General features: G+C 37.7%; 1 protein-coding gene across 1 annotated transcript; it reads right to left on the bottom strand.

The window, feature by feature from the left end:
• Nucleotides 1–2,063: 2,063 nt before the first annotated feature.
• Nucleotides 2,064–12,187, bottom strand: LOC122657590 (RNA polymerase II-associated protein 3-like). The gene is made up of 12 exons (XM_043852338.1): nt 12,084–12,187; nt 11,517–11,612; nt 9,742–9,933; nt 9,520–9,644; nt 9,115–9,236; nt 8,861–8,943; nt 6,602–6,736; nt 5,641–5,790; nt 4,494–4,679; nt 3,558–3,652; nt 3,375–3,472; nt 2,064–2,326 (listed from the first exon to the last, which is right to left on the bottom strand). Exons 1-12 carry the CDS (start codon nt 12,123–12,125, stop codon nt 2,193–2,195), a joined length of 1,458 nt encoding a protein of 485 aa, XP_043708273.1. The 5' UTR covers nt 12,126–12,187; the 3' UTR covers nt 2,064–2,192.
• Nucleotides 12,188–16,212: the final 4,025 nt, after the last annotated feature.

The raw sequence follows: 16,212 nt of genomic DNA on the forward strand, positions 1-16,212 counted from the left end.
ACAATCGAATCCCATAAAACCAAGACTGACCGATCGATTCCCTTAACTGAAACAGTTTTTCTCGGATCTAGATCCTCTACAATGTTGGCTGCCTGTCCTGCCTGTGTTATGCTGACACAAGGGCATGTGCAAAGACTGCCTTATCCCCACTCGGGCAAGGCGTTCTTTACACGTGGCCCTATGTCCATGCAGCACAGACAAGACAGGCAGCTGCGCCATAGAAGATCCAAATCCATGTTTCTTCCCCTCCCCAACGGTCCCAACAACATTTTTAGCTCTTTTTTACGTATTATGTGATGTACATCCCCTTCCTTCTATATCCAAACATCTCCAAAAAAAAATAAATGCTTGGACGCATGGAAAACGACTTGCTCAGACTCCAATTTTGGGAGTATCGAGAAAACAGTTTTGCTACAATGCTGAATTCTTACGCCTTGGCTAGGAAGCTGGTCGTCTTCTTCAATAGGATATAGAGTAAAACCAATCATCACAGGGAAAAGGAAATTTATTATCAAGGATGAATGACAATGTGTGACAACATCATTCCTTAAATACTCAACAAGGACGGCCAAGAACCAGAAACTCTCTGCCTACGCACTCAAAAACCAAACAAAATCTTCTGGGTCAAATATATGAATCATGAATGTTGTTAACCAGTGACTCCAAACTCCGTCTCTTCTATAAAACAATGGATTAATACCTACCTCATTTTGACAAATAAAGTGCCATACTATACAACCACCAATAAAGAATTAAGTCCAAAGACCTCAAGGCGTTTCAAAACATAGAAGCAGGGCTACAAATCAGTCTTGCCAATCGGCCAAATTAATCCTAAAACCTCTAGAATCAGCCCTTAGATCTGAAAACTCAGTGATTCTAAGGTTCTTGACATGAATCAGCCGCATGCCTGGAATCGAGATTGATTGTAGCCGACCCAAATTGACTGATTCACTGGTCCAATTCCCAATTTTAGAAACCATAAATAGCACAGAAGCGTTTTATAAAATAGAATTAGATCGATCAGTCCATACTGAATTTTGAGGTTTAGGGCATATTTTGGCTGGTTCTGACCGACCAAGATCCAGATCTGGATTTCGTTCTTTTAAACCCTCCACCACAAACTATAAAGGGTTTTTAGAAAAAGGAACCGGAAACTAAATTGGGTCCAACCATAATCAACCATAATCTGCCCTAACCCTAAATATTGGATATGGATCGACCAGAATAATTTTAAATCCGTGCAGGGCGTAGACAGCAATTATTCTGATAGATACCAATAGTGTTTTTATTCTGAATTTTTTTTTTTCTTTGTTCCCGCTGATTCTGACTCAACGAGGCATATACTATTCAATTCTGATGTTTGACTTTAAGGAGTATACATAGGTCACGACACCTAGTGACAACTACTTATTGTGAGCCATATATCCTGTTGTCACTGTCGACTGAAGGAATATAAGAGGCTGTATTTGGTAATCACTTTATGGGTTGTGCCGTTTTTGTGTGTGAAGTGTGAACCATTAACCCTTTCTTTTTTTTTTTTTGGGATTTTTAGCCCCAAAAAAAAACTGTAGACCACAAATAATATCTAAAACATTATACTCTTCTTGATTTAAAAATGGCCTTAGGACTACTGTTTTAAAACTTGACTAGTCAAAATCAGAATTATTCTAGATTCAGGGTAAACTAGGTCACCTTGTTGAGTTGTTAGCCTGGGCAAGTTGGATCGTCTAACTTGACCTGCCTGTAAAAAGGATGAAATAGAAATGTTACTGAAAGAAAACACCGTTGAGAGAAAAAAACCCATACGACTTGAGTCATCACCCATAAGGCACGCAAACATTCATGTTAAATTAACACGGCATAGAAGACCTCTCCAATCAACATCAATTTTTTGCAGTTTTCACAACCATAATTGTCACCGCGTATAGGCGATCCTAGATTGGAGGAGGGAAAAAAGCAAAGGGTTCCTAGGTGACCAAGGCGCCCTTCCAGCAAAGGGAACCTGGAAGCACAAGAATCGTCTAGGTGATGCCTTGACAACTATGTTCACAACTTACCAAAAAAATTTACACAAAGTTGAAGGCACACCACTTGGAATTCAAGAATGAATGAATGACATGCAATGCAACCTCTCAATGCTTACTGTAGGTTGTATTTTTCTCTGTATTTGAACTGAGGAAACCCCTGATTAGTCATGATGATTCTTTCCTTGGACCATTGGATTCAACATGCCATCCTCCAGTGCAGTACCTCAATCGTAGACTTTTGAGCTTCTCAGCATATTCCCCTGTTGTAGAGAATACTTCATCCCATATCTTCTGCATATCTGTTTTGGCAGAAGATGCAAGGATGTTAGCCAAAATATGAACCCCTTGGGAGGAAGTTTCAGTATATGCAGGCAAACGATAGGTTGCAGATGGTCTTCACAGAGAAAGGACTCTTACATAATTTCAAATATATATTAGAAATGATTTTCAAAAATCAAAAAACATTAAATGTCCCAAATTAAACCAATCAGATGAGTCCATTTTGAAGTATCAGCATATGCACAAATGATATCAGAATTCAATAAGAAAGAAGTTCATCCCATGTGGGAATAAGTGCAGCCAAAATACATCAAATCATCAACAGAAAAACCCCAGAGACTGATTCTCACTATTCTTCAAAGTTCAACCAAAGCGCATAAAACATCTGTGCTTATAGGATTTCTATCAACAGTGAGGGGATATCATATGCGAATAAGTTGCAGGAAGCCTATTATTCCATAGATATATTATCACAATTGTATTTCAATCTTATCCTTTTATTTATTTCCTTGATTTCTCCTAATGGATGCTGAGAAGATTTGGTTACATTTCTTTATGGCTTCTGTCCTTGTACAACTCAAGGGTATGCATAAGGTATCCTTGAAAGACATAGCTCATCCATATTTGAAGTATAGCTTTATATTAGATAATTAGAAATCAAAGAACAAAGTCTTCTATAATTCAAATAAATTCATATTATTTCAAGAAAATAATAAAATTTATAATGTATAATAATGCCCAAGGAAATTCAATGTCAAGCAATTGTGAGCAAACACATGCATATGGTCAACAATATGATTCCCCTGCTTTGAATTCCCGTCACATGGATTCTTAAGCATACACCTCTGTCAACCCACTCTTTTTGACATTGACAAAACATAATTCAATTTTTACCGACCTGGAAATACTTTCCTCCCAATTTTTTATAGACTAGTGCTGTTCATAGTAAATCATTTTGATATGGAACACAAAATTGGATTCATATAAATTTTTCATTAGGATACACAAAATAACAACCTACAGCACGCATTGGAAAGAAATATAAATAATGCAACAGAATGAGCATACCAGCCCTGTCTGGAGCAGACAGACACATAATGACCATGTCAAATCGAGCAACTTTGGTCATGTTATCCAAAAATTGGACTGCAAACTCAGTTTCTTCCCTGTAAGAGAGATTGATAATCAGACATTGATCAAACAAAGGATGCTCTGGACAGAATTATCAGAACAAAGAAACCCTCCACTCACATGAAAAAGGTGGCTATACATCTTATAATATCAATCAGTACCGGAGCAGAAAGTGCATTTTTGAACAATTGTGGTAAGGTCATTGGTGATATAGCCTAACCAAACCAAAACAATAATAAGTTGTAATAAAAAAAATGAAAACAGAAAAGGAGATCTAATGTAAGGTGCAGTAAACAATCCACTAAGCACATGACCTTATTGACATTAAAAGAGGATGATCCAATCAAAATAAAACATGTTGGATGATTCAACCCACTCCCCTCCTCCCCAGAAAAAAAAGAACAAAATGGGAAGATGTTGGAAAGAAATTTTCCATCTATTGATTTTTATAACCATCCAACCTCTGAATTTTTTCAAGAAAGTCATACATTCCTCTGGCCAGCCAACTGAAATTTCAAGCAATTTCCACTGCAAAAGATGCCCCACCAATATGGGCCAGCCCTACTGATGTGTCCATTTCTAGGTATAGTAGCATAAGATACCAAAATCCTTGATTGTGGGACATTTATAATGTGTATCTGGAGTATACTTAACCATGTAGATGGCTGACATGGTGATTCTGATCATGGAACAAATTGGGTACCATGTACCAATTCCGTAGGCCAATTCAACCATATACCCCAATGTATCTGACTTTTCCCCTCATATTACCAGCCATCAAACAGTCAAACCACTATCCAAATAGTCGTTTTTAAACAATTATTCAAAGCATTATTCTAACACATATGGAAGAATTTATCTCAACCTAAACTTCCCAAACTAGTACAGCATTTGATAAACATGTACGTATTTCAGAACCAACTAAGCTGGCTGCCACAAGGCAGATAATGACCATTATGGGCAGCTTTGCCTAGTCAACCAGTCAAGGAAGTGTTTCTTTGATGGGCAATTGGCCAGCTGCTTCAGACAATGATATAAAGAATATTTTTTCCAAACCTTCAACAAACAAGCCTGTAGCGCAGGATCACCAGATAGCCCTCTCCATGAAACCTCAAACTGGTAAGCTGACTTTGGTGGTGTAATGTTTTTGGCAGCATCAGCCATGGCTCGAGAAGCTGCTCTTGAAGCAAGTGCTTGAACTGATGTCCCCAACTGTTGCTCGAGGCCAATAGCACGTCTTCTCTGTTAAAGATAAAATTAGATGACTTTGTAAATGGATCAAGAAATAGAATTTAAGACAAATAATTCTAGAACTCAAGATGGCTTCACAGGGAAAATATTCTTAACTTCCAAAATGGAGTTCCCGTAGAAGCAGGATTTTCTTTTGGGGAGGGGGGGTGGAGGGGGAAGAATACAATAAAGGTCCAGTGGGTTGGTCCATGAACTGCAATATGTGATGGGACATTTGATTTGGAGAAGATGACAGATAAAATGAAATGAAAAAAGCATAAACACAAGATTGGAGACCACAAAATTTTAACTTTTCCGAAATCAAAAGTTGTAAGAACTAGAGCTCTGTAGACAGTAGATATCATCAGAGAAAGGTTAGTAACTTTGCCACATTTAATTTCGAATCCAAGAGCTGGCAATCACTTACTTATTTGGCACTTGGGGGGCAGGGGGGAGGTGAACCTTAAGAGATCAGCAAAATTAGCCATAAGACAGACATGATTAGATATGAATAGGTGAATGACTCCACATGATAGAGGTCAAAACCTTCACTCATCAAGTTTCAGCCCCAAATAAGAAAAGGAAGTGGCTCCAGAGTTGGAGCAAAGTCTCCTAAAATTACAAAATTCCCCTACTGTCACAATGAGCTTCTTGCAAATTTAGTATCACTTTGCACTAACTTTTGTCGCACTTCCCTACTTGTTTGGGGCTGAAAATTTACCAGTGAGACAAGTGTGATGTGTTCTATCACATTGACACACTCCCATGTGCTCACGTGCCAAGGAAGAATTTTAACAAGATCAAGGTTGCCCATAGAAACTAGAAAAGGCAAATGGGGAGCAATTTTAGAAACAAAGGTAAATGATTCATGACTGGGATATTCATAAATGAAGGCCCCCAAGATGGTCAGCCGTGGTTCAATTATGGCAACATATATAATACCCGTCAGAAAGCAAAGATCTCATGGAAAAACCTTAGAATTGTCTGCAGTAGCACTCTGGCTCAAGTGTTCCTGAGATCCAACAGGTTCCTGTCCCCCACTTCCCCTTCCATTTCTCGTTCTTATATCTTCTAATTCCTTCACCAATTCAGAAGGCTCGACAGGAGCTTCCACATTGTTCTCCTGCAATTGGGAGTCAAACACTTCAATGATGTAAAAAAAATTGTTCCAACATCACCATATAGGTGAATTTTCTTATCTTCCTCGTGAAACTGATGTCCACCTACTTCAAGTTAAACCCACTCACATATTGGATGATTCCCCTCTCATGGATTTTAGGTAGTTATTGCTATGTCAGCCATTACGGTAGTTTCATTCATAGTTGTCATGGCGCCTAGGCAAACCAAGGCGGTCGAGAGGGGCACAAATTAAGGCGACCAAAGCGCCAATCCAGAAAAAGGCACCTGGATGCCTAGGCAATGCCTTGACAACTATGGCTACATTGTCAACATTATCCCAATGGCACACTGAGTATTGCAGTTTTGCACTACAAAAATAAACTTCTGGTCTTTCTCATCAATATAAGGCTTGTGAAAGTGGCTCTTCCTACCAGATGGCATAAGACCATAGTACCGAAACTTAAATCATGCGGAGGGCTTATAACCTGAGGAGCACATGGATTTTGGGGTCTGCAAACAACCGTTTGATGTTTTCTTACACACTCACACGCGCGCACACAAGCACGCATGGATGCAGAAATTACTCGAGATATTCCGCCTTAAATCTAACTATATCATGCCAGACCTCAGACTGGGAATTATTTAAAATTGAATGGCTGCCCAACCCAGACTGGCCTGAGTTGTACTACAACATGCAAGTGCATGAGCATACAAATTGTTCCAAAATGGGGGGGGGGTTTCCCATCTCTTTTTTCCGCATGTAAGTCCAAGTAGCACCAGACATTCCTAGAGAAAGGTCAAAATTATTTCGTCACCTTGATGCAATCCGATTCAGTCTTTTGAGAGGTACTAGAGACCAAATGACTGCGCTGAACATCTCCTTTGACTTCAACTTTTGGTGCACCTTGAATGGAGTTTTTCACCACTGTAGAGACCTTCTTGGGAATCTCCTGGACAGCACAGCCAATTAACTTAATCACAATCAAATGTTTATGTACAGAGTATAGGTAACAAGACATTAGCTGGATGATGCTAGCATGTACTAGCACTAATCGACAACAATATTTCCACAAGTTTGCAATCTGTAAAAAAATAGAAATAAAAGCCATAAAGAATCCACATATGACTTGTAATCTATATGAATTTTTAAGGCCTCAAAAATTTTATGGCCACCACAGTCCAAAAGTTGGGATCCTACCCTAGAACAACTGTTCAAATTTCCTTCTTTGCTGATATTATCCCCATTACCGTGAATGTAGTGTGGAATAACAATGGATATGACAAGATTTTCCAACAAAGACGTGGCTTATTCATGATCTCAACCTGCCAAGTCTCTTTCCATACTGTTGTAGATGGAATCAGGATTTTGAGGTGGCACTAGATAAAAGGATGCAGAAAGAAACATTAGATTAGGGAAAAGGAAATTAGAACTACAGAAGTTGCCCATACACTTTTGTCAAATGAAGTTATCCCCACTCCGACAATGTTTCTTTTGGGTCTCTCCCACATCCATAGCCTGGACGGCAGATATTTCATCAATCTGCATCATACCAAAGGGCTACATCTTAGAAAAGTCATAACAAAGCTTGCAATAAGCAGAACGCCATGATAAATTGCTATCTTTTTTATGCTCAGTGAGGGGGAAACAATAGAGTGTTGGACCATGGGTACTCCTCCATGGATCCCCATGGATGGGATCAACGATCAGTGTAAGCCATTGGCTCGACTTGTGACCCTTAATCATTAGTTTAGTTTTGATCTCAAAGCAGCAATCGATACCTTTCCAGCAGTTCAAATCATTGTGAGTTATTAGAGGGTCCAAATCATGTATGGTTTTTTTTTTCCCTCTTTTTTTGGATGGGGGAGAGACAACAAAAGAGATAAGATGGTACGGAAGGATGAGATGGCCCACCAACTGGAAGATGGCCTGCTGCTTCCTAATTCATTGGTGGGTCAGACTTGAGTTTATATATGCAACTGATCTCTGAAAGAGATTACTTTATTAGGGCAAGTTAGTTAGTTTCTTATTTTTTATATCTTGTTTCTTTTTGATAATCAGTCTAATCCAATATTTATGCATCTGAACTTATTAGTCAGACAAACCAGGCCCATTAAAAATTACTATGTTTAGGCATATAGCAAGTAAAATTCTTCAGTTAGTCAATTCTAGCAACAAACATGCAAGGATTCGAATAAAAGGACATGAGTGAGGATACATGGAATCCACTTTTCTTAAAGAACATGATAAGAAAGAGGGAGGGAGGACTATGTGTAGTTGGTATTTGACATGCTTGCAGCAATTTAATCTCTCTCACTAGAAGATCACTCTTACTTCAAATTTAGGCAATCCAAGTGGAGAATTCATCCGTAAGAAACCAATTCACGTTTGACTCCACCCCATGGGATCTAGGTAATGCATGGACCAGGACGATATGGACTTAATGAGCCTAAGATTTGGGTATCCATGTTCTTCTGACATCAATTTGTAATGAATTTGGCCGTGGAATACTGTACAAGAAACAGTACAATATGTACAAGTAACCACCATTGCTGCAGATCCATACTCCCTCATAAATGTCACATCAGCCCATAGTTCCATGTTATACTACACAGATAGAGCTACACAGAAAATCCAAAATGCATCATTTATTTTCATCAAATATAAAAGAAACTATGAACATCAACATCTTCAATATGAACCTAAAACATGGATAACAGCTACAACAAGGTAGCATTGTACAAATGATATGGAAAGACACATTTGACTTCCAAGTGATCTACTTATCTAGAAACCTCTTCATTTCATGTAAAATATCAACAGACTTAAACCACTTCTCAATGAAGGTAGCTGACTATTTGAGGGTTTAAATGGCTAAATGTTCCGGTAAATGTGGCACCCATGCAGGAAAATATGCCACCTTGATATCTATAAGGGACATCAAATTCTTAAAAGTCTCTAACCATCACAGCCAAATGCCAGGTCCCATCTCCCTCACAGAACACCAAACAGGGACCTTCAAGAAAAAAAATAAACATAAGATGTTACATATGATGATACTTGTTGCGATTCTCACCTTCTCATATAAAGCTTTTGATTCATTATACTGCTTCTTCAGCTCTTGGTTGTGGGGTTCCAACCTCAGTGCAAACTCAGAATCTGTAATTAGATATTCATATCCAATCATATAATTTTTTAAGCATAATAATGATCAGAGTTCTCCACGACACCAGCTAAGGAGCACAAGAAGTAAATATTATTTCAATGAACAAAATACATTCGATTTTAAAATTAGAAAATAAATATATTTATTTTCAGGCTTCAATATACCTTCCATGGATGCTTTAAGCTTCCCAAGTTCTTTTCGGGCTGTTGCACGGCGTGAATATGCTTTTATGTAACGGTCATCTAGATTTAAGGCTTCTGTACAGTCATTCTCAGCATCTTCAAATCTATAAAAGGGGACAAAAAGAGCTACATCGTGAATTGAAAGAGCTCTTGTCGCGGGGGGGGCAGAACTTTTGAGTTTAACATCTAGGGTAAACAGAAGGCAAATAAATAGAGAAATATAGGAGAAAATGAAAATAACTTTTGTTTGGGGGGCAGGAAGGAATGAAAAAATCCTGCACTTCTTACTCCTTTGTTACAGTAAGACATGATTATTAAAAATTAAATTTATGAAAGTAATATCACATATAATAGATTAGATAAACAAAATCAGCAAGTACAACTAGCCTTTTTATTCTGAGGTAGGCCATGGCTCTGTTTGCAAAAGCCACTGCTGTAGGTGATAATGCAATGCTTCTTGAATAGCAATCAATTGCTTCTTTGAACTTCTTCTGCTTGAAATAATCATTGCCCTGTGAATGGGGACAAATGGCAGACCTTAGCCAATAGATAGGCTTATCAATCCATACATAATAAATCAACAAAATTATATGCAACACAAATTCCCACCAATTCTTTTTCTGAAGCTGCATCTGGAGAATTTTCTTCAGTCAAAAAGCCACTTGACATATGGCTCATTGCACCAAAGTTTCTTGAGAAGTCATATCCATGTGCATTATCTCTCGAATATTCAGCTGGTAAGATTTTGCTTGAGGGTTCTTTATTTCCACCAAACTTTCCAGTATCTTGAGATGAAGACACCTTCATAAAATGTTCATTAAAACGAAATAAACACACTTTAACTTTAGTAGTAACATTAAGATTCAGACGTTGGATGAGGAACTCAATTGAACTCCAATTTTTAGTGCAATTTAAACCTATGTGTTCTTTCATTCTTATTTTTTTTAACAGTATCAATTTATTTGAAAAAAAGAAAAGAAAAAGAAAAGGGGAACAACAGGGAAGATTATACAAGCTCCAACGAGCGGCTCTCGGCAAACGGAACTCATCCCCAAGAGGACAACTCAAGGGTAGAGAACATCAGAGGACCCAACACAAGGAAATTACAAGCACATTTCAGGGAAGCCAACATCAGTGGTGAGACCAAAAGACATTAACTCCCCAATGGTGAATCAAAAATGTACTCCTCCCACTTTCTTTTCAATTAACTTTAATCCAGAGACTTGCACAAACTCCAGGTTCACTAGAAAATTGAAAATTTCACACTTCCCTCAATATTAGAAGGTCCCATAAGATAATAGAAACTACAGCTTGAAGAAATTGACCTTCTATGCCTAGCAAATTCAGAAATGCACAGTCTATCACTTAAAGAAATCAAGAACAATATATTTTTTATGAGTGACTCTCTAATTATTCCCTGTGATTTCTAAGGAGACATAAGATCAATTATCCAAACCTATGCAAACGGGTATAAAGTAATGACCACAAATATAGAAACTTTTGAAAAACAAACACAGTTATAGTGGCATACTATTGCAAATTAAATAGGTAACAATTTCAATTTAAAAAACATTTTGCTCAACTTTCCTTCATAGCCAAATCAATAAAACTAATTGGTCATTACTACTTATTCATATTTTATTTATTTTTAAACCAAAGTTCTCTGTCTTGAAAATTGCTCTTCCATAGAACCCATTTTCCCGCAAGCATGAAAAGAAAAATCAAACATTAGGATGGATCAGGTTATCCTTCTGGGCTTTATTTGATCTTTAGGTTTATTTTGTCATTTTTCTCTGTGTCAAGTTTTTGGGAGGCCATAACTTGTTTGTTTAGTGTGATTTTGGAGCCCTTACTCATTTAACTTTCTACAGAGATGTCTTGTGCTGTTGAGCTGCTTTGCAAAAGTAAGAGTGTGTCAGACTGCGGTGGGATATTTATTGTTTAAGTCAATGGGAATATTCAGCTAAATTTGGGAAGTACTCTTTGGAGTCAAAATTCAATATTGGAGTCAAAAAACTAACACGTCCAAGTCTTGAGTTCAAAATTAGCACAGTGAAACTTGGGTTCAAATTGTAGCTCATATAGTTCTCTCCCATTTCTCTTCCTCAACTATGGCTGCTACTCTTGGGATACTTTTCTTTCATTCTATATTGGCAATGCCCAAATGTATTTTTCGCTATGGGAGAGCCACCATGATAATCATGGTCCCACTGAAATGAACTGGACAGAGAATCAACATTTACATACAACTTATGTGGTCAGTGAGAATTGGGAATCTTCGAATTAGGAATTACGCTGCTACAATGGAATAACAGATCATAGTAAACAAAATGAGACTGAACAAGGAAATTGAAGAATTTAGGTAAAGTATAATAGCTACCAACTTTTTTCTCTCCCTGAGCTTGAACTTTCAACTTCTTGTCTTCATTCTTGAGCGAAAGCTCCCAATCTTGCAAGTCGTTCAAAAATCCCTGGAAATCCTGGGGGAAGGAAGAGAAACGCCGAAAGAAAACAGGAGAAGTGCAGAAACTGGTGAATCACTAACGCCATTATCACTTAAGATAAATACATTGTTGGTGGGTGTATGTGTGTCCGTTTGTGTTCCTTTTCTATATCTCATATAACACGGAAAGCCTGATTATCCAATATCAGAAATGAGAACTAACAGGTCTGAAGGCGTTATTGCTTCCGTCAAACAGATGAGCAATTTAATCTCTCCGGATTCCAACTCATCAGTGAACAAAAATATACTCTCAGTGTTCACTGCGTAAGGTTTTCAATTCCGGAAGCAGACCATGGTATGAATTCATATTCACTCTAAACCCCACTGTATTAGGATTTATAATTATCGACTGGAAATAAACCCTAAAACAGTAGAACTGAAACTATATCGCTAAGAAGCATCGAACAAGTAAAAGAAACAAGAAGAACGAATGGAAACGAGGTCATACCAGTGCTTGATCACGATTGTCCTTGCTCGAAACCCTGGCCATGGTTTGTTTCCCGGAGACGGGAAGAGCAAATGAACGAAATCCGACAAATCAGAAACGTTGGGTTTAGAAAGTGGGCGCGGCGCGCGTTTCATATTTTTCTAGCGGGCCCGCCCTGACCCTTGGGCCGGGTTGGGCTTTTCAGAACGCAGGTTGGGTCAGGGTTTATATATTCAGGCCCGGATAAAATCGGGGCAGATCTGGCTTGAGGTCTCGGGTTGAGCTTAGCCCGGCGTGGATCTGTATATTTAAATGCAAAATATACAATTACATACAATAAATACAGTCAGAAAACATGTTTTGCGAAAACGAGTGCGGATAAGTATTTTCACATTCTTTCACACACTGATTAAATGGATCTCGTATTGATACACTCTCTTTTGTGACCATGTGGGCTTTTTCATTAAATGAAATGGCTTTCTATGTGTTTTTTATGTAGAGCAAAAGAGTCACCACATTGTCGGCACGGGAAACCCTCGCCTTATAAGAAATAGAAACCGACTTTATTTCATTTTCCTTTCACAAACTCCTTAAAAACAAGAAGACGTTATTTTTCATTTTCCTTTCACAAACTCCTCAAAAACAAGAATCGAAATTACTGTAAATTTTAACACATAATCTTGTGATAATTTGAAAAATGTTTACACTGTATATGCATTCTCATAATAGATTCTGAGTCTATTACGTGTTCTAAAAAAATGATCTTTCTATATTTTCTTGCTTCAAAATACATTTTATACCTAAAATCTATTTAGAGAATACATATCAATATAGCATATAATTCTTTTTATTATTATTTATATTAAGCATTGGGAAAAGTTTACACAATGGACATGTTGTAAGATTTTCATAAGGTAGGTTGGCATAGTCTCACTTTTGTTTTTTAATAAAATCGGTTTAACAGCGTTGATGGGAGCTGCCTTAATGGTATGAGTCTAGTTACTATGTGTGGACCTAATGTATTGTTTCCTTAATGGGAAGGAAACCCTAGTTTTCTATGCAGGATTGGTCCATACTCTCACTACTGTAAATAGTTGTCACTGGCCCATTAAATGACTAATCTAAAAAAACCTAAAGTTTAGTGGAAGAGGGTAGATCAGATCAACGTAGTTCGTGTACGACAGAGATCGTCAAGAATTCGGCTTCCACAATCATGGATCTAGGTACGCCAATCACATCCCTAGATTTATTGTATGCTCATTGATCTCCATGAATGTTTCGCATGATTTGTTCTATCACATGTAAGAACTCTGCTCCTATATGTTTATGTGGATAAAAAAAATATAGAATTTTCATGAGCACAAGTGGTCAACAATGAAATAGACGATAAACCCTAGGACCTACACCCAGGTAGTAAAGTGAACCTGACTCACTCGCTCGTCTGTCAACACTTTACATATGGTATCGTGATGACATTTATTCTTTTTTTTGTTTTCATAAATACCCCTTTAAATACTCTTAATGATATCATGAATGTGTATTTTTTAAAGCAAAAAGACATGAGTTATTAGGAACCGTATGCAAAGCATTCACATAAAGAAGGGTGATTGAGACTCACTTTAATGAAGTATGTTTCATCCTTGATCCATTATGACATGAGATGCTGATTGGGTCAACATTTTGGTACCAAGCGAGGGTCCGAGGAACGTTGTGATGGCCCAAATTATAAGACTGGCTCACTAGAGGTGGGATATGTTATAGCTACCGTAGATTTAGGTTTCCATATCAACAGTGATTAATACCAATATGGCCCCGATCTGACATGGTCAAAAGGTGTTTTTCTCGTTCAAATGAATGGTTATTTTATGGGAGCCAGCCCTGAACAAACCAATACAACCAATCAATATGGGGAACAACAGATACCAATGTCGATATTGAGAAGACAAGGGGTGTCAATCGGTCGGTTCTGTCTAATTTTGATTGGGTTGAATTGTTTTTTAATGTGAGAATGGGTGAACCCAAACCAAATCAATAAGAGAAGGTTTGTTTTCAGTTGATTCCGATTTCTGTCTGGTTTGGGTTCAGTTTATTTCGAATTTCCTTTATCGGATGGTTTTCAATTTAGATATATATCATTTTTTGGTTCAGTTTTCAACTGGTTCCATAATACCCCAAGTCAAAGCTGATATACTAAAAATTGATTCAATTCGATTTGATTTTTCAGTCAATTATTTGACTGGTACGGTTTGGGTTTTGACATCCCTACCGTGAATTAAAACCTCGATAGTAGCAATTATTTTTTCTTTTTAATGATAGAAAAATATATTAAACCATAAAAAGAGAAATATCTACATTTATCCTTTCGAGTACAAAATTTCGCCTCACTTTCAAGGCATAAGAAGCCACCTTTTGAACAAGAGGAATTACATCAGAATCCTCCTCATGACAAATAGAAATTCCATTTAGATTGTCTTTTATCTTCAAAAAATATGGGATGAGAGGCCACGGCCATGCTACTTGAGTTGGAGCAGAGAGGAAGTCTAGGACCTCCTTGTTATTGCAACAAACCTCTTCTACCTTGCAACCCAAATGAGAAACATGCTCAAGACCTCTAGCTATGTTCAAAACCTCAGGTTTCAACAAACAACTCGTGGTAAAAAAAAAAGGGAAAAAGATCTCTGTCTGGGAGTGCTAGCGTAGGGGAGTGTGGCGCACTCCCATGAGTCTATCTCTTTCCTCCCCTTGTGAAAAGATACTTCTGCCCCCTTATTTTAAGGAGGAGAGAGATAGACACATGGGAGTGCTAATGTAGGCCACATTCCTGGACAGAAAATTGTTTCCCAAAAAAAAACTCCAATGACCCAAATGTAATCTCCTTTTAACAAAATGCAATACGTCCGATCAGAGATGTTTAGTATTGGATTAGAAACTCCTCTGCAAATCAAAATAGGAAAATTTAACATAAGATGAGAAATTATCTCACAAAGTTTAACTTTCTCTTTGCTCATCCATCTAAAAACCTGTTTGCCTTTTTGTTGGGTTGTCATAATGAAAATTCTATCAAATGTGGGCCTCATATTTTGATATATTTAAATCAAACGTAGGCTCCACATGGACCTGTTCACCTTTAAACGGACTGGGGTCCCGTTTGATAGCAACCCATCAAAATGTGAGTAGGTGTGAGTACCGAGAAAAAGGAATGCGGTAGATGTAGTAATCTTACTATTTGTCACCTCTGGTCTGATGTGGTGGATTGCCTTTCTTAGCAATCAATTAGGTGAATAGTATTATGTGTAATCACAATTCACAACCACATCAATATTGGAACTGAGTTAGTACTTAGTACTACTGTCGGTGGTGGAGGGTGTCTTTAAAAGACTTAAAAAGTTACCTATCTCAAATCAATTGACAATTATGGTTAACTTTGTAGGGATCAGGATCCTCTGCAGTATCAGCGAGGTGGTAGTGTAAATTTGATGGCACAACAAAGGTCGGGGGCACACATGACACACGTGGCCTCTGGTATTATAGTCCTTCCTTAATCACAGATGCTACTCTGGTTATCCATATTGATGATATATATGTACAAAATATTTATTAAATTCAGGCCCATATAATTTGCCATGATTTATTGAAAAGAGAATTCTCATGTGCCAATTTTAAGGCAGTGACAAAAAGGGTTTTAGACTTTTAGATCTTTATCGATAACATTATTCCTTTTGAATTATTAAATTGTATTTTTTGAAAAAAGAACGCTATCAGGACGTGTGTCGTGTATTATCCCTACGCCCAGACACATAGGTGGGTGAAATGACCACCATGCTCCCGCCTTTCCATGAGAGTGTGGTGGTCATTTCACCACCCTTGTGTCTAGGTGCAGGGGCAGCACACTGCACGCGCCCAAGTAGCATTCTTTCTCCCATTATATTTTGCCCAAAAAATTTGTAAATTTACATAAAATGATCGTGAACATTTTTTTGCTCTCGTCGTCCTATATGAATTTGCTAAATTGCCCATAAGATTGTTCTGATTTTTGCAGTATCGTGATCATTTTATGAAGACAAATATTTAGTTGTGGGTTATAATTGTGTATTTTTATCAATGGGCGAAGGTTGGGCACCTTGTTCGCTTTTCACAAGCTAGCGGCATG

Source organism: Telopea speciosissima, chromosome 4 (assembly GCF_018873765.1).
Source record: "Telopea speciosissima isolate NSW1024214 ecotype Mountain lineage chromosome 4, Tspe_v1, whole genome shotgun sequence".
NCBI lineage: Eukaryota > Viridiplantae > Streptophyta > Magnoliopsida > Proteales > Proteaceae > Telopea > Telopea speciosissima.